This window comes from Colias philodice, chromosome 25 (genome assembly GCF_061535455.1).
Source record: "Colias philodice isolate Cphi_HAF_F1 chromosome 25, ilColPhil1 Martin Lab GWU primary, whole genome shotgun sequence".
Lineage (NCBI taxonomy): Eukaryota > Metazoa > Arthropoda > Insecta > Lepidoptera > Pieridae > Colias > Colias philodice.
Window position 1 is genome coordinate 2,436,932 of NC_143110.1, and position 22,969 is coordinate 2,459,900.

The window sequence follows — 22,969 nt, forward strand, 5'->3', positions numbered from 1 at the left end:
ACTGTTAAATCTATAACAATACAATTTTTAACTACAAGACACTATTTAAATATGTACTTATATAATATTTTTTAATAATGATGCTAAAAATCATTCATCATCATCAATATTGATAAGTAATTAATAATCAAAACAATGATAACTTTGGTAATAAATATTATGTAGAGCATAATACATAAGTATATATTACTAGCGGTCCGCCCCGGCTTCGCCCGTGGTACATATTTCGCAATAAAAGGTAGCCTATGTTCTTTCTCAGGGTCTAAAGATTATCTGTGCCAAACTTCATCAAAATCGGTCCAGTAGTTTATGCGTGAAAACCATACATACATACATACATACAAACATTTCCTCTTTATAATATTAGTATAGATTTAGATATCAATAATATTAAGTTCCTAAACGAAAGTTTATTTCCTAAAAATGACAACATATTTCACAAAAAAAAAAACAAATTTTACATTCAAGTCATCTTTTACCTGCGTCGCAATATTTTTTTTATATATTTGTAATTTTGATCATTCCTTTTTTTTATAATTATTATTTTAGACTCTTATCGGCTAAAGCACTGAAGTTACGTTTATTGAACCTTAGAAATGAATCACAGATATTTTTCTATATACTTTTTTCTTGTTATCATGAGATAATCAGATATTTGCTGTATTAAATGTAACTTAATAGACAGTTAATTCAATGAACTTTACTTTAATAATGTGTTTAAAAATAATCAGTCATATTTATTAGTTTAAGTACCTAAGTACATATAAATATTATTTTATACGAAGTATTTTAACGCATGACCGATTTATTTTTTCTTAAAAACTAATTACATTTATAAGCTAATGCTTAACTACTAAAATAAACACTAATTATAATTTAAATTCCATTTTTAAGGCATATAAATATTTAAAAATATATTTATAGAGAGAGTAATTTATACAAATTGCACATTCTATTTTTAATTTATTAATCAAAAGGCAAGTAATAGTAATAGTAAGCTCAGTAAATAATAATGAAACAAACTCTAAACTTGCATTATTAGATAGCAATGATGATAAAGTAATAGGCGTCATGTTACAAAACATTATATAAAATTAATTTTCAAACGTATCAAATATAATTATACCGACTATCATTATGCTTAGCAAAAAGCCTTTTAGAGCACATCGTCAAATCATAAATTAAGGTAACATCATAATTTGTGAACGAAAAATCATTACGCTCGCAAACGCTCTATGAAAATCATGAATCAACCGCACAGTGAGCGCGTCGCTTAAACTTTTACTTGTGAACTTTCAGCTACAGCTTCCTTCCGGGCAACCTTGCTCGCGCGGGCAGTCAGCGCCCGACCGCCGGAGCGACAACACGTATACGTGATAATCGCGAGTGCAACGCCACGCGACCCGCATGTGCTCTAGTGATTCTTAGTGCTCTGAAGTGGATACTCGAAACGGAACCGCTGGGCCGATCGGCCCCGGCGGTATGGAATCTCCGCAAATGTACGACGCAGCCGCGGCGCCGCCGCCGCCGCCGCAACCAGACCTCAAGAAAGCGAATGATGACAAACGCACCCCTTTCCCGCCGCCCGATCTGGACGAGCTTAATGGCCAGGAGATCAGCCTGGACCTGCAGCACCTCATCGAGGACCAATTCCGAGGCGAGGAAACGATGGCTCTGTTCCAGGAAATTTTGCCGGGAGGACGATCCCCGCAACAGAGGCCGTTCGCGCGCACCACCCTAGCGTACATGCCGCAGCCGGTGCACTCTGGCGCATCGTACGCGGCCCCAGTGCAGCCCAATTCACACGAACAAGCTCCACCGATTAAAGAAGAGCCCCCGGAGCCGCATGACTTCAGACGATCGGTGACTTGTGCGCAATATACAGGACAGTATAACCCACAACCACCTGTCGGTGTCAGCGGCCCGTACGGGGGAGGTTTCACCCCATTACCACCCTTGGGTGCACCACTCTTACCACCCCTGTTAAAACACAAGCCAGCGCCACCCAGACGCTCATCATCAGGGAAGGTGATAGACAAAGGCACGGATGAGTACAGAAGGCGAAGGGAACGCAACAACATAGCAGTGCGAAAATCGCGCGAAAAAGCAAAAGTGCGATCCAGGGAGGTGGAGGAAAAAGTGAAAACGTTGTTGCGGGAAAAAGAGGCTTTACTGAAGCGGCTCGAAGCCGTGACCGGCGAGCTGAGCTTGCACAAGCAGATGTACGTCCATCTGATAAACTTGAACCATCCAGAGATCACGGAACTGTGCCGGTCGATGTTGCAGCTAGGAGCGCCGCATGCGCCCGATCACACACTCTGACCATAGGTGAGTGTGTGCGTTGTTGTGTATGTGTGCGTGTGGACACATGTGTGAAAGTCGTAAATGTTAGAAAAGGATTAGATTTTATGGGACGTTATGCAACGTTATAGCGCGACATATTTATTTGTATGTAATTCGTGAGATTTGTGGTAAATTGAATTTGGTGCATGATTGTTATTGTGTGTTTGGTGAATGTTTGAATTATATTTACATGTTTGGAGTTATAAAAATCGTATATTTATTATTTGTGTTGTCTACGTTAACTTTCCTATTTTTATAGGTTTTTAAACAAATTAGTTAATCTTGCTGTATTTAACAGAATTCTATTTATATCAGTACTATTTTGATATATTAATTAAATTAGATAAATATATAATATAATTAATAATTATATTCGGAAAAGAAAACAGTGTAATGCATGTACCATTAACTCTAGTCATTAACTTTCAACAATTTGGATAATAAATGACAAATCCTAATACTAAATGACACGTAATAATTAATTAATGCCCATTAATTATCATTAATAAATAATTTATTTAAATCGCTATCGGAAGTAGTTTCTATCTAAATTAGGACACATTTAAATTTTTAATTAGATGTATAGCTTTTTTTTTAAATATTTAAAATTGATAGGCACAATGATACGATTTTGGAAAAAAATGATTGGTTGCGTTTGCGCATCAAGATTTTATTTCATTATAAAATATGAATGATCATACCTACCTATTATTCTTGTGTGATTCAAACTGAAACACACCTATACTATCTTATAATACAACGAAGTAGGTACATATTGAAATGAAACTAATAAAAAAGCGAACCACAACATATAGGTACTAGGTAGGTATACTAGAATAAATTTTATACTTAATACAAAATTTTCAAAACCATATCCTACAATATTAAATCAATTTGTATACTCTTAAAATTGACAAACAAACAGACTCCATTGATTTTTACCCTAGACATAACGTATGTATTAAAATTTAACTCAATCGGTTGTAATTCGCAATTTATATTTTATAGCGCCCGTAAGAGTAAAATAACAATAAACATGAATCTTTCAAGATAAATTCAACAAATCTAAATATTCCTCTATAATAAAGACTAACATGTAACCGGTAACTAGTAACTACAGAAGTACAGACTAGTGTAACGTAGCTTACTGCTACAGACATTAACTTTTAAACCGTGTAAGTCCGCATGCTATGGTGATAAGTAATAATAAAATAATAAAATAATAAAAATAAACAAGAAAATGTATTAATATTATATCTTTCTATTTTATTTTTATAATAACAACAGATGTACACAAAACACATGCCATACCACATATAAACCTAATTATACATAATTAATATAAGACTATAATACGCAAGAAAAATATACAAAAAACTTTGTACATACTGACATATGTAGTTGGTAACTTAAATTATGAGTAAAATTGTGAATCTGTACAAATTTATTCTGAAATCTCTAATTTTCCTCACATTATGCCTTTACTGATTATCCCGCAAACCGCATGACAAAATTCAACCAAATTCGTTGAGTATTTTTTTCATAAAAGTGCGACAAAGTTGAAATCTATCAAAATATTTCGATTTAATCTAAATTAATATTGTAAAGAAGAGATTTACTTTGTTGATTACAAAACTATTTGCATACAATTTATTTCCCTTTACAGGTTGATTACAACTAATACTTGCCCAATTAATTTTTAATTTATTTAATTCACTATACATCATATTTGAACATCCAACTCTCCACAAATTAGGTGCTATGGTTAAGTAATATATAATATGTACATATAATAATATACAGACAGACTTTTTAATTAATATATTAGTATTTTTAATTCTACTTTTTTCTATTTTCTTCTGACTCATTTGTCACGTTTCAATGTTTTTATCACGTGCTCCTATCGGATGTTTAAAATATGATTGTATTATTGCGTAATAGAAAGGTAACGCTATTGTTTTAAGTAGAGCCGTTCTTGATATAACGATGGATAGATGAAATAAAATGTAAAGAATGGTTCTCGGTAGAAGCGATTCTTTACTAAAAGGTTTAAAAAAATTGTAATCAAAAACGTAAAAAAATAGATAACATGATAAAAAAAGATAAAAAAACTCTGAGTTTAAGTTTCAAAATATGTACTTCTTAATTGAAACAAAATAAATGTATGTACTGGTATAAATGATTAATGCTTTTTAATTTTTATTTAATACATATTTCCAAAAAAAATATATATCGCTCTATATTCATTGAAAAATAGTAAAGTTGAAGCTTCTTTACATCTAGGTTTTCTTCGTTTATTAGTTATTACATAAATCTAGTGTTTAAATTAATTTTATTAGTAGCAAATATCTTTAAGTGTCCTAACTTGTAAATCCGCATGCCAATGATCGTATTATTAGGTTCTATTATTTACATATAGTAAACTAGCGGTCCGCGCCGGCTTCGCCCGTGGTACCTACATGTTTAAACTATCCTATCTCCCAAGTTGGATCGAACTGCACAATTGTGGTGTGCGAATTTTATTATAATCGGTTAAGTGGTTCAGGAGTCCATTGAGGACAAACATTGTGACACGAGATTTATATATATTAAGATGGGTACATACAATAAATATATAGTTTCACGAAAAGTTACTTATTTACTAATTATTTACTTTACAATATGGAGGTCTTCAAGAAAAGAGTAAACAGGTACCTTCTAGGGAAGCGCGATCCATCTTAGGCCACATCTCAGCTTACCATCAGGCGAGATTGTGGTCAAGCACTTCCCTATCATACAATAAAAAAAAAATCGTATCTTTTAAAATGAAAATTCTTGTATTTTCAAGGTAAGAAAATTCACTATTATTCCATATATCTTGAACTGAAAATTCCTGTATTTTCAAGTTATTTTGAAAATATTGTTTAAAATAACAACGTGACTACACTCACGTGGTGAACATCAGTCGTAGTTCCTTATTGCTATTACTATAAGGTTCAATTTCGCACTTAAAAATTATCTGTTTATGTTTGGGTCACTGTTTTGTCTGCTTAGTTCCTAGCATTTCAATAAATTTAAATAATCGGGTAAACACCTAAATAACTGAGGAAAATATTGAATTGATTAGAATCCCTATAAAATTGTGCGCAGTATTTTTGCAAAAACAATTTTTCTTTAATTTTTTAGTTGAAAAATCTGTCAAAAACGAGTGAAATTTTTCCGTTAGTCCTTTGCCTGATTACTCAAAGGTTTTATTTTAATTGTTCTTTCAAATTGTTTTACATTTCACACGTGATATGTGAAAATTGTACAAAAATCTTGTTCAAAATTTTCAGTCATGGCGGCAGTGCCATTACTATCTACTATTACCTTATTGAAAAGTGAAGTTTCCCAATTAGGACAATTAAAAATACCTATATACTATTTGTACCAATTAGGACAATAATTAAAAATATATGTACTAAGTACTTCTTTATTACTATAATTTTTCATGAATGAGTGACAAAAGCGGAATCATAAATTATTTTTATCACATCGTTAAGGTCAGCCCGTATCCTAAATGATAATATTTTGTCCCATAATAATTATATGTTACGTATATTTTATAACAGTCGAATTTTATATTCATTCATACTTATTTAAACCATACTAATAAGTTTAATAACTAACTCTACCTCTTAATGCTTAATAATAAAGAGTTTTTTTTTGTATGTTACAAACATACAAAAAACACTGGGGTAATCTTCGGAAGTACTGAAGCGATTTTGAAAATTCTTTGACTAACATAAAGCTACAATATACAGGAGGGACTTAAGGCCTTAATAGGGGCTAGCGACCTTGCTAGGTGATTTACAAGGCGGGATCGGGACCCGGCGCGAATCTACGTAGTAAAAGTACGTATAAAAATTATTAAAAAGATATTTGGATATGGAATCAAAATTTAAAATAACCATGCCCTGTGTTTCAATTTCATAAACACACTGTAAAAACACTACACTAATTGACGTTATATTGACTTAGCGTTTTGGTTTAAAGTCCAAAAATCGACCTCAGTTCATGATTTTTTTCCAAAAAAACCTGATTTTAAAATAAACAAATTAAAACAACCATGCCCTTTATCATATTCGAAATTTTAATATACATTTTTTTTTAGATATGTATATTAGGAATCTAAGAAGAAAAACGGTTATAACTAGAGTTAATTTTCGGTATTAAAAGGGAATTCTACCCGATTCAGGCCTTAAGCTTCACTAAAAAGATATAATTTTTTTAAGGGTCGGGAAGGATAAGGATATAGCACCACATTGCACGATAAATATATAAAAAATTGTTTATTTGTTTATTACCTATTCATATTTTTTCCTAAAAACATTAAAGATACTTTGGAAAATCACCAAACATTCATAGCGTAGGTACGAACCAGAACTAGTCAGACAATAAAAACATGATTTTATTCTTCTGGTAAAATAAAAATCTAGAGCACGTAGCACGTTAATAATGTAGAAAATGTATATTGAAGATGTATCGACCAAATTATAAGTGAAAGTTAGTCGCATCCCACGGTTTAAAAGTCAAATGTATTTAACTAACAAAACCAATAAAACAACTATTTAACGGTTAAAAAACAAAAATATAGAATCTAAAATGAAAAATATCCTCTAATTCGTAATAAATAAATTAAGAATTACGATTTTTTACGTAAACACAGAGAACAAATTTTTTGTCAAAGATGAACGTTACAAAAGAAAAAAGAATCGAAAAACCAAAAATAGAATTTTCAAAAAATATTTTTTAATAAGATTATAATGTATTTCATATGAAACTGGTTCACAGTTAGTAACCGACCTACCGCACAAAGCTTGAAGAATCGTGAATTTTGTATTCAAAATTGTGTTCGCAAATCGGCATATAACTTTCATTTTCGTTTCTTTACACTGAGCGAGAATGGACTCTAATGAATCGTAATAAGAGTTATAATAGTGTGCTAAGTGTGGAGATTTTCGCTGTGTGTCCTAGTTTCTGTGTCGATAGTTCGCTCACAATACTTTACGAATATCCTGGGTTTTATTCATTTTAAAGCGAAAATACTTTTTTGGCTTTTTCGTGATATATAATCGCAAAGAACTGTAAAGTAATTTTTATTTTTTATAATCTTTGCCTTTTAATATCCTAGGTAATGAAAGGGTACTCTTTGTTGTCCTAAAAATCAGAACAATTTATTATGAATATTCAACAAATCATGACTTTACATAGTAAACAGTATTTATTTATTTAACCGGACACATTGCGAGCAAAACCACAGGATTCAATTAGTATAATAAATTGTTAGGTTCACTATAGTAGAGCCATTTTAATAGGCAACATTTGACAGTTCAACAAAATTCAAGAACGTAACCTAGTAACGACGACATAGAATAACATGATATTTCGTTTTGTTAGAACTGCACATTTGCTTAACTTTTTTCAATTACGACTACATATTTATAATAATAATGACCGATACAAGTAATTTTAAGATTTCATTTTACTGATAAACCATTCTAAACATAATGAACAATTTCTGAATTGAAGAACTGACGTCACTACAATTTTGTCAATAACTAAACCTTTTTTCTTTTTAAATACCAGAGACGTTACTCTAAAAATCGAAATCTGACATCTAGAATCTAATGCATTAATTAATTACTTGTGAATAAAAATCATCATAAATTAATTAATTCGATTGACAAATGTTTCAAATCCGTATCGATTAATTCACTTTAATCGATGTTTTTAAGCAGGTTACCTCTCTTCGAAGATAAAATTGATAGACGTCAAATGTTGCCTATTAAATTGACTCGACAATAATTTTGGTTACCAGAGCGACATGAATTGTAAGAGGTGTTCAAAAGAGGTCCTAGTTATTCCAAATTAAGAAAAATAAACACAATAATTTACTAATAAGGTTTTAGGTGAAAGTGTTATTTTACGTTTTCGTTTTAATGGGAAACGAAAACATACATAAAAATCAAACTTAAAAGGTTTTAGTGATATCTTGCTGGTTATATAAATTTAGCCGTGTTAAATTTTATTTATATAGAAAAAGAAACAAAGGCTATTCGAGAAATATGTGTGATACGCGAATTCAATTAGGTACTATGGTATTAATCATATAATTCTCGTATCACAAAATAAAAAATTATATTTATTTAATTTATTAATTTAGAAAAAAAATTACCTAGTCAAAGTAAAAAAAACTTTGGTTATCTAAAGTCTATATATTAAGCCATTCAACGGCTCTATCGAAGCGAATAAAACTTTAAACCAATATTTCATCTATGAATTTAGATTGAGTCATTATTGCGAACTTGTTAAATTATGAATAGTCCGATTGTCACATAAACAATCATATTTGAATAATTAATGAATAATACGACAAATCTATTTACATTTTGATTCAGTGCGTTTTCGTCTAGCTTTTTTTATACTAGCTTTCCGCCAGCGGCTTCGCTCGCCTTTTCAAAGAACCCGCATAGTTCCCGTTCCCGTGGGATTTCCGGGATAAAACCTATCCTATGTGTTAATCCAAGTTACCCTCTATAAGTGTGCTAAATTTCACTGTAATCGGTTCAATAGTATTTGCGTAAAAGAGTTACAAACATGTGTATGTAACACATCCATCCTCACAAACTTTCAGATTTTTTATATTAGTATGATAATACGTAGGATAGGTTAACTTCATTTGTAAAGTAAATTATTGTTTGTTAAAAAATGAACGAGCTTTTTCTTTTTTTTTTGTATCTGTCTGTCAGTACTAGTAGTACACATAATAATATTATTAGGAACTAAGTAGTACAGAAATTAGTATGTGCATTTTTGTGTAGTTTACTCATTTTTTAATAGTATTGCAACTAAAAGGTAGACTTGCTGGTACTGCAGTCTGCAATAGGTATATGGGTGTTATATTATCTCATAATATAGCGAAGATATAACGTGAACGAAGTCGCGTTATACCCTGTATTATATAGGTACAATAATATGTACTAAAATGTTCGAATATGCTTCATATACAATTGTCAATCAATCAAATCATCAACTCGAATTCAAATCAACATTCCGGTAACAACACTAATTTATAACAGCAAAGGATTTTGCTAATTATACAAATAAGTTCCTACGTTATACAAACGATGATTCAGAGTTGTGTATGTGTGCGTTATTTGTGTGGGTGTGCGTGCCGGCTTTCACTTTTTTTCGTTAATATGCCTTTTGTGTTTTGGACGGCGGTATGCGAAAGCGAATTTAATTTATACCATGTGGGTTTTATTATTAAGTTTTAAAAATAATTAAAATGACGAATTTTTCTATATCTTATACGTACGGTCTACTGTTTTTATTTAAAAAATTCTTACGTAAAATCTAAGATAAAGATGAAAAAGCGACATTATGCCTTTTAAAGTTTGAATATTTTAATTTTATCGATTGGATTTTTGATTACACAATTTTATGTGGAAATTGATTTGCAATCGGTAATTGAGTCGACTAAATAATAAATGTGCCGCATCCTACTAATAATAAAGAATATATTTTCTCGTTCTATATCGCGTCTCAACTCGGGCAGAGCCAAAGCGAGCGACTAGTTAAGTTTACCTTCTAGAGCTTTTGCCATACGGTTTTTCTTTTCTTTCCAATACATTGCGACAGTGGATTTGCGTACAATTTATGTATTAATTACTGAAGCAGTTAATTAAAAAACGTTAGGAAATGAACCTTCACAGGGCATTGATCTGTGACTAGTTCAAACGATGAACGTAAAAAGTGCTAGAATATATATTTTCCAACAATTAAACAAACAAACCAAGCAATAATTATAGACAACACATCGCTAGAAGCGCTTTAAAAATTTGCAAAGACTGTTTTGAGGTAATTGTGAATCGATTTTTGCGCTGTTTGATTTAAATTTGCGGATGTGTGATTACTCGTTATGCAGATTCAACAATTTGAATATGGACGTTGAATGATATAATAAATTCAATGAATTCGAAAATTATAATGCAAACAATGTAAATAGTATATTCTGAATAAGATGTAATTGAACTAAAAAGTAACTTAGCAGAATTTAATTAGATCGCACTATTTATACAACGATATGTTTGGTTAAATTTGTAAATTTAACAATTTTTTGTAAATAAAAGTAAAAATAAATTAACCCTAATATTATAATCATTTTCATTACTGTCTTCTTTTATGAATGCGTATTTTATAGAAAAAACATAAAATACGCAGCACTTTTTTTGCTACAACTTCTCATGTCTGACTAATTTGATTGATAATTAAGAAATAGGCTCCTGTTTGGGTAATTTAAATAGCGAGTCAAAGTTTAAATGCAGCTTATTTCTGTACAAATATCGTGCATTAATTTAAAATTGTACGTTATCCGTTCTCTATTTCCTTATTTCCTATTCATACTATTTATAAACAGTGAATAACGAAAAAGCGCATACCTAAAAAGCAAATGCTTAAGTTTAAAGTATATTAAAATTGAGTCTTAAGGAGCCAGTGAAACAAACAGGTGAAGATAAGTGTGTTAAAAAACGCAGCACTTCAATTGCTACAAGCGCTATTAAAAGTGAAACATTAAAAGTGCATACGATATTAAAAAAATAAAAATAAAAAATCTAGCGCTTCACCGCTGCTAGGGTCAATTCATCAAAAGTGCAATACAATATCAAAAAATGCAAAAATCCAGCGCTTCATCGCTGCACGCGGCAACAACTGACCGCGGTGCCAGACTGCGCCCGCGCCGTTTCGCAACCCGCCGCTATGTGTGTCAAACGATCGACTTATATCACGCAAGACAGAACCAGCTAGAAGCTGTCACGTGTTTTGTTTATTTTCGTTTTCACTTTCCTTTGTTGGAAGGATTGTATCGATAGTGTTGATAGTATTGGTAGATAGAATTTTCTACGAAAATGGGTACAAATATTATGTAGATGGTCTGTGCGGTTTATAAATTGACAACATCAAAATATAATAGTCAAAATTAACGGAGGACTAGAAATTTATATAATTTGCAAATTTGATAGAAGTGTCTACATGTATATAATTGGGTAATTAATTAGAACAATGTCCTTAAAAATCACTATTAATTATTATTGATTGTCTTGAAGCAATAATATAAACAGTAAGAATTTTCATTCGAAGCATCAGCCTTCTATTTAGTAATCTTGAAGACACTTAAAGCTATAATTAATTATTTAATTGATCGTTCAAGCGAAATATAAAAATTCTAAACAAAAAAAAAATAAAAGACAAAATTAAATATAAAAAATAGCGCCATATTGCATAAAGCATGCGCAGGAGTACGCCCGTTCGAAAGTTTGGCAGTACCGGGGGAAATCGGACATGTTTCATTTAACTTCAACGAACCTATATTGGTTTTAAATATTTACGGATTTTTAAAGTGACCTTTTTTTGGACAATAAAAGCTGATTTGTGAAAATTAAAAATTAATAGCACATTTTTATGTAATCACCTAATTTTTATAATTACAACAAAATATGAAATATATATATGCATATTCAATGCAATTATGCATATTTCGTACCATACTCAATGAATACGTAATAATAATAATTACTTGAATTTCTATGAAATCGGTGTCTACTGTGTAGTATTAAAATAGAATATTTTGTAAGTAATATTGATCCGGTACATTTATTTTTTTGTATAACACTTTATAATACGAATTACGATATTGAGAAAGTTGGTCGTCTAAAACAATTATTTTAATATAAAAACTGGTTGACATCCGCAAATTTATTTACAAACTAGATTTCCGCCCGCGGCTTCGCCCGCGTTTTCAAAGGAAAACCCGCATAGTTCCCGTTCCCGTGGGATTTCCGGGATAAAACCTATCCTATGTGTTAATCCAAGTTACCCTCTATATGTGTGCTAAATTTCATTGTAATCGGTTCAGTAGTTTTTACGTGAAAGAGTAACAAACATCCATACATCCATACATCCATCCATACATCCATACATCCATACATCCATAAAAACTTTCGCCTTTATAATAGTATTAAGATATCAAAAATTCATTATAAATGTTTCCTTTATTTTTGAATTTTTATATTGTACTAGCTCTGCTTCGCGGTTATATTCGAACCCAAAACAACGAGAAAGACTTTCATCCTGTATTTGAAGCTTTTAATTTCATTAAAACAAATTTCATCCAAATATATGCTAAGGTTATCTATGCCGTAAAAATGTAACAGACAATGAAACTGACGCCACTTAATTACCAAAAAAGTGGTACAATCCTGCTTATATTAAAAATGTGAAAGAATAGTCAGACGTACATCATTTGTGAAAATTTCAGCTTTCTAGCTATCACGGTTTATGAGATACAGTCTGGAGACAGATAGACAGGCAGACACAGACAATGAAGTCACAGTAATAGGGTCCCGTTTTATCGTTTCGGTACGGAACCCTAAAAATGTACAGCTTTAAAGTTTCGATATGAAAATACGTAGAACCTTTAATGTGCTAATAGTAGACAGCACAAAACGTGTTCCAAATTAACGTGACTGAAAAAACTGGAAAATTATGGAAATGGTTGAGGAAAACATTTTCGTCACGCGGTCCGTCACGTTGTTGGACCTTTGTAACGAGAATAGTTGAAGTTTATTTTATTTTTAAGAAAAACTTTTTCGTAGGGAAACTCTTGTTTGGGTTCTCCTCAGTGATTATAGGTAATGTTATGTAATTTTAATTTGAATGGCAAATGTCTCCGTTATATTTTTTTCTCATATAGAGGGCCTGATGTTATTTTTTATTTATACTATCAAACGAATAATTTTTACGGTCATCTCTTTAACTATGAACTACCGTACATCGTTTTTCAACTCTATCAAATCTCGATACATATTTATACAATTGAAATAAACTTTAACACACACACTTATACTGTCGCGGTCGTCGATATTTTTTAGCTCTTCGACATGCTGTTTATATTGATTCGCTCCTTCGCGAATCTTGAAGTCTATGCACAACTGCTTTAATGCACTAACTTTGACATAATCACTACCTTAATATTATAAAGCTGAAGAGTTTGTTTGTTTGAACGCGCTAATCTCAGGAACTACTGATCCGATTTGAAAAAATGTTTCGGTGTCAGATAGCCCATTTATCGAGGAAGGCTATAAGCTATACAATATCATCACGTTAAGACCAAGAGGATCTGAGCACTGCGGGTAAAACCGCAGAGCACAGCTAGTATTTAATATTTGCCATAGGCCCATAGATCTCTAATTAAACATACAAGTTATATTAATATGAAACCAATTAATGACAAGCACGATTTAATTTACTTTCCTATTATAATCTTATATATAAAATTCTCGTGTCACAATGTTAGTCTGCATACTCCTCCGAAACGGGTGGACCGATTCTCATGAAATTTTCTGTGCATATCGGGTAAGTCTGAGAATCGGCCAACATCTATTTTTCATATGTACCACGGGCGAAGCCGGGGCGGGCCGCTAGTAATTTATATAAATTAAAAAATAGTGTTGGTTCTATTTTAAAATATTATGTAATTTTGGTATTATATTTACAACTGCCTTGTAATGTTTTGGATATACATATATATATATATATACTTATGCTGTAAAAAAGAATAAATAATATGGAGATTGGAGAAATTTTAATCTAATTATAAAATTATGAAAATATCCTTTTCCAATATAAATACCTTATCCCAACTAAATAGTTAACTGCGTGTAATTATTAATAATATTATCACTATTTACAAGACTTATATCAGCCCTTCCTGTTAATTTATCAATTCGTTATTCATTTAAATAAAATCATTTATATTCGCAAATGGAATATTTTCTTAAAAACTTTATTAAAGTATGTAAGAACATAATTTCGCAAACTTCAAGAATCAAATTATTCAATCTGTTTTCAGGAATATATCTATGATCAGTTATAAATCATAAAGCAAACTAAATCACTAAAAAAATTAACCCAATATCCAATTATTAATTACTAGCTTTCCTCCCGCGGCTTCGCCTGCTTTGGCTAAATCCTAATAAATTATATACTAAAACCTTCATCTTGAATCACTCGTTCTATTAAAAAAAAACCGCATCGGAATCCGTTGCGTAGTTTTAAAGATTTAAGCATACATAGGGACTTAGGGACAGAGAAAGCGACTTTGTTTTATACTATGTAGTGATATAACATCTTTGCTATATTACTTGCTTTGTATATAAAAGAGAAGTGTACTATGCAGTAAACTTTATATTCGCTGGTCTTTCTTATATGTTTAGGAGTCATATACAGAGAAACTTAAACTTTTATAAAATAACAAAGGTCTTGCCGTCGTGGGCTCTTGCTCTATTATAATAAAATGTTCTATGGACTATGACATCGTCGCTCTAAAATAAATATAATTGAGTGAACCTAAGTATATTCCACAGCCTGGTACATATTATTGAATCCATACTAATATTATAAATGCGAAAGTAACTCTGTCTGTCTGTCTGTTACTCAATCACGCCTTAACTACTGAACCAATTTGCATGAAATTTGGTATAGAGATATTTTGATACCCGAGAAAGGACATAGGCTACTTTTTATCCCGGGAAAATGACGCAATCCCGGAAATCCCACCGGAACGGGAACTATGCGGGTTTTTCTTGGACTGCGCGGGCGATTCCGCGGGCGGAAACCTAGTTGGTTATAAAAGTTAAGTTTAGTAAAAATATGTTACTCGTTTGAATGAAGACTAAGTTGTAGTTGAACTAGAGCCTATATTTATAACTTTTTAATACATCTTCGTTAAAAACTATTATTGTACCCATACAAATTATATCGATACCAAATTATTTCACATTATTTCATACCAATTTGTTTTATTTACACACAAACAATACGCAAGTTAATTTTAAAATAACGCTGGATAACTGGAAACTTATTATGAAATCGAAATTTCGAGTAAAAAGGTTAATTTGTTGGAAATTTCTCGATTTTGTATGGCTTCTTCGAGTTTGTGAGACATCACGTGGCCCCCATCGTGGTTCGGCACGTTTGTTTATTATTTTGTTTTTGTTTTTTTGAAACAAATTTGTTGAAGGAGGCTGTGACTTTGCGCGCGTAACTACGTGAAAAATAGCCTATATTGTGTGTGTGCGTGTAATCTATGTATTTGTAAACATATAGATGCGATCAATCGATAAAAATTTTAATATTTATAATAAACTAGCAATGCCCTGCGGTTTCACCCGCATAGATAGCGATATCGTGACAGTGAAAAGTATACTATAGGTCGGACTATAGGTTTAATTTTTAATCACATGAAAATCACCTTTACCCCGTCCCGCACTACGGCCTGCTCGAACAGTATACCTACTATTTTCTGTAGATTGACACTTTTAAAAATTCGTTATATCTTTTGAATGGAATATCCAATTCTTTTCATTTAAAAAGTATTTTGCTGGTATTGAAACAGTCTATAATAAAACATCATTTAATGGGATAAGGATTAATATATGTGTATGGATAACATGGTTTGATTACTGTCGGCACTTCTATTTACTTTGAAAACGTAAAAAAGTTGTTGTAGTAACATAACTACTGAAGATGGACATATGGTATCGCGGACTTTCTTGTAGATATTGATCCATTCTATAATACCGTAGAACATTTTTTTGTTCTATCTTCCATAGATTCCGCAGCGCACGCGATGACAGAACTTTAATTGAGGAATTTTTTACACCTTGGGTTACATTATTGCATTTTTGGTAAGGATCTCTATTTTTTTTCAAAATGCAATATAGCCTATGTTGCTCAGTGAAGATGCAGCTTTCTAATGGTGAAAGAATTTTTGAAATCGGTCCAGTAGTTTTTGCGTGAAAACCATACATACATACATACATACATAATTACAAACTTTTCCTCTTTATAATATTAGTATAGATTATATACTAAAACTTGCTCTTGAATCACTCTATCTATTAAAAAAACCGCATCAAAATCCGTTGCGTAGTTTTAAAGATTTAAGTATACAAAGGGACATAGGGACAGAGAAAGCGACTTTGTAGTGATGTAAGATTTAATTAGTGGGGTAGGACATGCCGCTCGTCCCAGCTCTACACGGATTAGCCTATAAAAGCATTGCTAATAATATTATGTCATTCAAGAAGTATCAGTGTTGTTCATGTTATTAATAAAATGTATTTCATGAGCTTTTTCTTGATGAAATGATTTTCAAAATCTGTTTAGTAGTTTTTGAGATTATCCGTTACAAGTGAAGAAATCTTTGTAATATTTTCTTTTATCTATTTGAGCGTAGAAGAAATCCAATTTATTGTAATTTTATCTATTGTGTGAACAATAAAAATTTTATTGTTTTACTTCCTATTTCTTATAGATTTCTAGGAAAATCGATCGTCACACTCTGACTTTTTTATTTTACTTATTTCTTAATATTAGTGCCTATGGATTTATGAATAGGCTAGAGTTAAGAAATACTAGTGTTCAAACTTATGGCTGCCACTCACGCTACATCAGTTCATTAGATATTATCACTCTCAACTATATGTACAACATTTTTCATAGGATTCTAGTAAATGACGTCACATTTCAAATAGATCAGAACTCAAGTGGTGTATGTAGGGCGCATAGCAGTGACATAAATACGTTATCATAAACAAACAAACAAACATATCAGATATCGATAGATGGTGAGATTTTATGAATTACTGATTGAAAGGTATGCGGTATAGAGTTGTAACGCGGCTTTACTCGATAAATTCAGAGATGAAACTTTGTACTGTATACAGGGTGTCCCACTGTTGGTATACTAAGCTCAAAGGAGGTTATAGTTTTGCATACGCTGAAAAAATTCTAGACGCATTTTTCTTTCAAATAGATGAATTCTTAAAACTCTATGTGTACACCCATGACAAGCAACCCGCCGAGCTTTGCTACCAGCACGTGACCTATCGTTTAAGATTATGTTTTCATAGATAAAATGCTCACATTAGCGAAGCGGTATATGCCGGCTGCACGAAGCAAGAGAAGAAAACATGGATTTTCAGGAAAAATTTAGCAAAAATTTTTTTGATGTTATTTTGTTGTTTTTAAAGTATTTTTTACGTGATCAGTGTGTACGGACTATGGTTCGGGGATGCTGCTGCTACTAATAAAACTAAGCTTCTAAATAATATGATTTTATTGCTATGCTGTAATGAGTTACATACGTACGCGGCTCGCGACGTTTTAATGTGAACTAATGCTATATGTAAATGAAAATGCTGTGATATACAAAAATGATGATTTTGCACTCTGTGCGGTTGCACCGTACACAGTGTATGCAAAACTACAAGTCCCTTCGCGCTTAGTATAGGTACCAATAGTGGGACACCCTGTATACTGTATGTACTGTAAGAAAGTATTAAAGGAAAATATTAAATAATATATTGAGAACTTTTATTCAGGAAAAATCTCAAAGTAAAGTTTGTTACGACATTGTAATGTGCGTTTGTTTTCTTGTGAATTCAGTCACATTAATGTCTTAAACGACAACATAATATTTAGCCGGCGTTTTCGTATGCTATAAAGACCTTTTTTTATTTTATTGTATCATTCTTTTATTAAAAAAATATTGAATCTTTAAAAAAGTCATAAATAACAATAACAGTACTAAAGTAGAGCAAATATTTGTTTTGTTAGCATTTAACACAAAAAGTATTCAATTGTTTTAAAACTATCTTTTACCAGTAGAAAGCTCGATATATGAAACATAGGTTTTATTTTATCCCGTACGTATCAACCCAACTGAAATCGCGAGAAGAAACCATAATAACATAGTATAGTAAGACCATTGTATAAAGAGAACTCTCTATTCTCATTATCCTATGATAATCCATACTAATATTATAAATGCGAAAGTAACTCTGTCTGTCTGTCTGTTACTCAATCACGCCTTAACTACTGAACAAATTTTCATGAAATTTGGTATGGAGATATTTTGATACCCGAGAAAGAACATAGGTTACTTTTTATCCCGGGAAGATGACGCAATCCCGGAAATCCCACGGGAACGGGAACTATGCGGGTTTTTCTTTGACTGCGCGGGCGAAGCCGCGGGCGGAAACCTAGTACTCAATAAATTTTACTTAATACTCTTAAAAATCTGCTCCTAAAAGTTTAATCCAATGAAATTAAATCATATATGTCACATTGAACTCATTTAATAATTACAGTCACATATATTATGTACCTAGTTATACGAAATGAATCACTATCCGGTACTCAAGATAACCGATAGAGTCTGGGAAAATAGTTGAGTAATAGGGCTGTGCTATGTTTATAAACTCAAACTCAAATCTAAACTCAAACTCAAGACTTTTTATACAGACAAACTTTTTGAAGTGAAACTTCTTTAGGCGTTGGGAGTAACATTTCAAGGTCGCGTTATGGCATTACCGTCATGGATTAAGGCGACGATTTTGATATCTTTGAATCTTGCTAAAGAAGTTTCACTTCTGACACGTATGCTCGGCACACACGTTGAAAAAGTTTTGAAGTGTGTTTTTCTAAAAATATCAGTGATTGGAAATGTCCAGACCCCCTAGTCAAAAATGTATGAGATTGACGTAAGCTGTAGATAAACGTATCTACAGCTTACGTCAATCTCATACATTCGTAGTCTATTCTATTGAACGCTACGCTAACAGAAAGCCACTTGACTAGGGGGGCTGTTACATAACTGGAATATTATTCAATTTATTGAATAATATTGCCAGTTATATTTATTTTTTTATATTTATTTAATAGTGGCTATTTATTTAAATCCTCTTTCATATTTATTAAATATATTCAAAGATCTGTTTAACGATGAAGACCTAAAGACTATATTTTTATTTTTTACTAACCATTCATGCTATGTAGAGAAATAAAAATATTTTTAACTAGCTTCCGCCCGCGGCTTCGCCCGTGTGGTGTTTTGATAAAATGTAGCCTATGTTCTTTCTCAGGGTCTAAAGATTGGCTGTGCCAAATTTCATCAAAATCGGTTGAGAGGTTTAAGCAGGAAAGCGTAACAGACAGACAGACAGAAGTTACTTTCGCATTTATAATATTAGTAGGGATATCAATGAGAGTGATTTTAATATTATTAAACCGTAATTTTAGACTAGTTTATTTACTTGCATACTGCATTCAAATCTTACTATGTACAGTAAGCATCACATATTTTAAGCTACGCCTACATAAATAGACAAGTCTATACCCACACATTGACATTTGACAGTAAAGCTTCATACACACATACACAATACGTTCAATACAACAATAGAGTATAAGCTTACAAAGCATATTTTTATTTAAAACTAGTACTGCATACAAATTCAATAAGACCAAGTAAAAAGGTCTTCAAAATACATTCAAAATCCAGTGCTGATAAAATTCATCAATCTAAATAATATTTTACAAAGGTTTTAAAACAAATATATTTTTATGTGCAAAAATATCAACCTGTATAAACATAAAAAATACAAAGGAAAAAACACAATCTCCTTGTCTTATATCCTTTATCAAATTGTTTAAATACGTTGATTCATCTTGGTTTAAATATGAGTCAAGTATAGTATCTTCTGCGATACAGTAACAGGGCTGCTTCAGTATCCATTTATCTTAATATTATAAAGCTGAAGAGTTTGTTTGAACGCGCTAATCTCGGGAACTACTGGTCCGATTTGAAAAATTCTTTTGGTGTTATATAGCCCATTTATTGAGGAAGGCTATAGGCTATATTTCATCTCGCTAAGACCAACAGGAGCGGAGCACTGCGGGTAAAACCGCGGGGCACAGCTAGTCTAATATACAGCGTGTTTGTATTTCGAAAAAATATATAAAATTTAAATATTTTTTAATTACTTTAAATTGTACTTTACAGCTCACTTTAATAGACTACAAGCCGGCATAGGAAAAAAATATGGGTCAAATGAACCACCAGGGGACATATCTAGAACGATAGAAGAGCATAAAATAATAAGATTCATCACTATGCCGTCACTTGTAAGCTGTCCAACTGAGTGCAGATGAGAATTCAAAAGTACAGATAGACTCGGTAAATTTTGGTCATATATTTTTGTACGGCACTCTTAACCATCGATAGATCCATTAAAAATAATAAGAAACCGCTCAGTGCCGTACAAAAATGGTGGTCCACCAAGTCGGAATTTTTATTTAATTTCCGAGAGTTACCGGGGGTAAATTTGGTCATTTGACCATGTACGGCATCTGTGTCATACTATTGCTATACTGCTTTTAATCTATTATTCCGCAACGCCGTACAAAAATCATGGGGACAAGGGGAAAAAACTGAGAGTTGCAATCCCCTCTCTTTCCCCACTCCAGGGGGTCATTTGACACAACACGAAATAAATTTATTTTTAAAGTATTTTATGCATAGATAATATTTTTTCATGTGCCGTACATTTTCGTTGGTTCAAAGGGGAAAAATCTGAAAAAGAAAAAAATCCATATAACGAAATGTTTGCTTTATATTTTTATAATAAAATATAAAAATACATTAATATTAAGAAGCTCGAGGTGGTTAATTATCACCTTGGAAAGTCGGAGTCAGGTGGAATGGACTCCGTTAAATTGATGAACTAATAAAGAAGCTATGAACGAAAAGATGTGAATTATTTGCAATTAGCCCATGAATACAGGTAAAGTCACAAGCAAATGCTAGTAATATATACATATTCAAAATGTGCAAGTAAAGCGCTTTCAAATGATACCAAACACGGCATATTTATCTTAACTTAATTTTTTTACTCAGTAAGTATGTTTTGTCCGCTAGAAGGCGCCACATTAGATTTTGTGAAACCCCATATAGCCTTTAGCTAGCTGGTCGCTGGTTATCCAGTGAACAATTCAGACGCTTCTAATGATATATCATTTGTCGAATTCTGATAAGTAGTTTAGAAGTTACGAGGGAATATATGAACATACATACATGACCTGTCAAAATCATAACCCTCCTTTTGCTTTGCCGTAGTCGGGTAAAAATATGTTAATGCCGTACTGTATCAGATGGCCATAAAGCACCCTTAAATTGTAGCTTTCGTCGCTTTCATCAGCCTAAAAGATGTGGTCTACACAAAAATGTACGGCATCGTTTTTTCCTAATTTATCTATGTTTATACTATATAAAACAACGAATAAAGTGTAGAAAACTATTATATTTCATTAATCTACGATATTTAAACTTTTACAAAATTTCAGTTTTTGCATTTCTCTATAACTTTTTTTAGAACGGTTTCATTTGAACGGCAATACTATACAACAATTGAATTTTACAATATCATGTTAAAAAAAAAGTTCCCGTACAGGGTCAAATGACCTTACAGCTCTTTATATCAAGAATTCGATGAAATTAAGATGATTATTGGTATACATTTAAAAGAACAATTATTTTTTGACGGCATTGCTTCTAATAGTACTTTTGAGTGCTAGATAATGTTTTGCAACCGAAGCCGTACTTAGTCAAATGACCCCCTGGAGTGGGGAAAGAGAGGGGATTGCAACTCTCGATTTTTTCCCCTTGTCCCCATGATTTTTGTACGGCGTTGCGGAATAATGGATAAAGCAGTATAGCAATAGTATGACACAGATGCCGTACATGGTCAAATGACCAAATTTACCCCCAGTAACTCTCGGAAATTAAATAAAAATTACGACTTGGTGGACCACCATTTTTGTACGGCACTGAGCGGTTTCTTATTATTTTTAATGGATCTATCGATGGTTAAGAGTGCCGTACAAAAATATATGACCAAAATTTACCGAGTCTACCTGTACTTTTGAATTCTCATCTGCACTCAGTTGGACAGCTTACAAGTGACGGCATAGTGATGAATCTTATTATTTTATGCTCTTCTATCGTTCTAGATATTATGTCTCCTGGTGGTTCATTTGACCCATATTTTTTTCCTATGCCGGCTTGTAGTCTATAATGAATAATCCAATCGTGTAATATTTTATATCATCAATTGTAATTTGCGTGGTATGAACTTATTTTGAATATTCATTCGAATGTAATTTATAATAATACTAGCTTTCCGCCTGCGGCTTCGCCCGCGTTTTCAAAAAAAAACCCGCATAGTTCCCGTTCCCGTGGGATTTCCGGGATAAAACCTAGCCTATGTCACTCAGAAATGATGTAGCTTTCCAACAGTCAAAGAATTTTTCAAATCTGCCAAGTAGTTTCGGAGCCTATTCAATTCATACAAACAAACAAACAAACAAAAAATCAAACCTTTCCTCTTTATAATATTTGTATAGACAATAAATTAAATACAATAATGGCTTCATTCAACCCAAAAACTCAAAATGTATACATTACAAAGCATCTAAACAACGCCACAAAGAGACAAACGAGAAATTTATGTAAATCCTCTTTGAAATACTTAGTAGTAAAAATTCATTGTATGTCATTACAATTTCGTGACAAAAATAATTTAAAATTTTCATCCACATCCTCATAAATAATTTGTCAAAACAAAGCATGTTTATTTTTTTTTTAATATTCCTAGCTTAATTTGTCATAATAAAGCATGTTTTACGTTTACACGCACGTCCG

The 22,969-nt window shown here is 31.9% G+C and overlaps 1 protein-coding gene across 1 annotated transcript in view; it reads left to right on the forward strand.

The window, feature by feature from the left end:
• The first annotated feature begins 1,321 nt into the window (after positions 1-1,321).
• The window catches only part of slbo (CCAAT enhancer binding protein alpha slow border cells), a 28,256-nt gene continuing 6,608 nt past the window's right edge, over positions 1,322-22,969 (forward strand). The window contains exon 1 of the mRNA XM_089710627.1: positions 1,322-2,328. Coding sequence (XP_089566753.1) covers positions 1,483-2,322 — 840 coding nt within the window. The 5' untranslated portion in view covers positions 1,322-1,482 and the 3' untranslated portion in view covers positions 2,323-2,328. The remainder of the gene's footprint in view (positions 2,329-22,969) is intronic.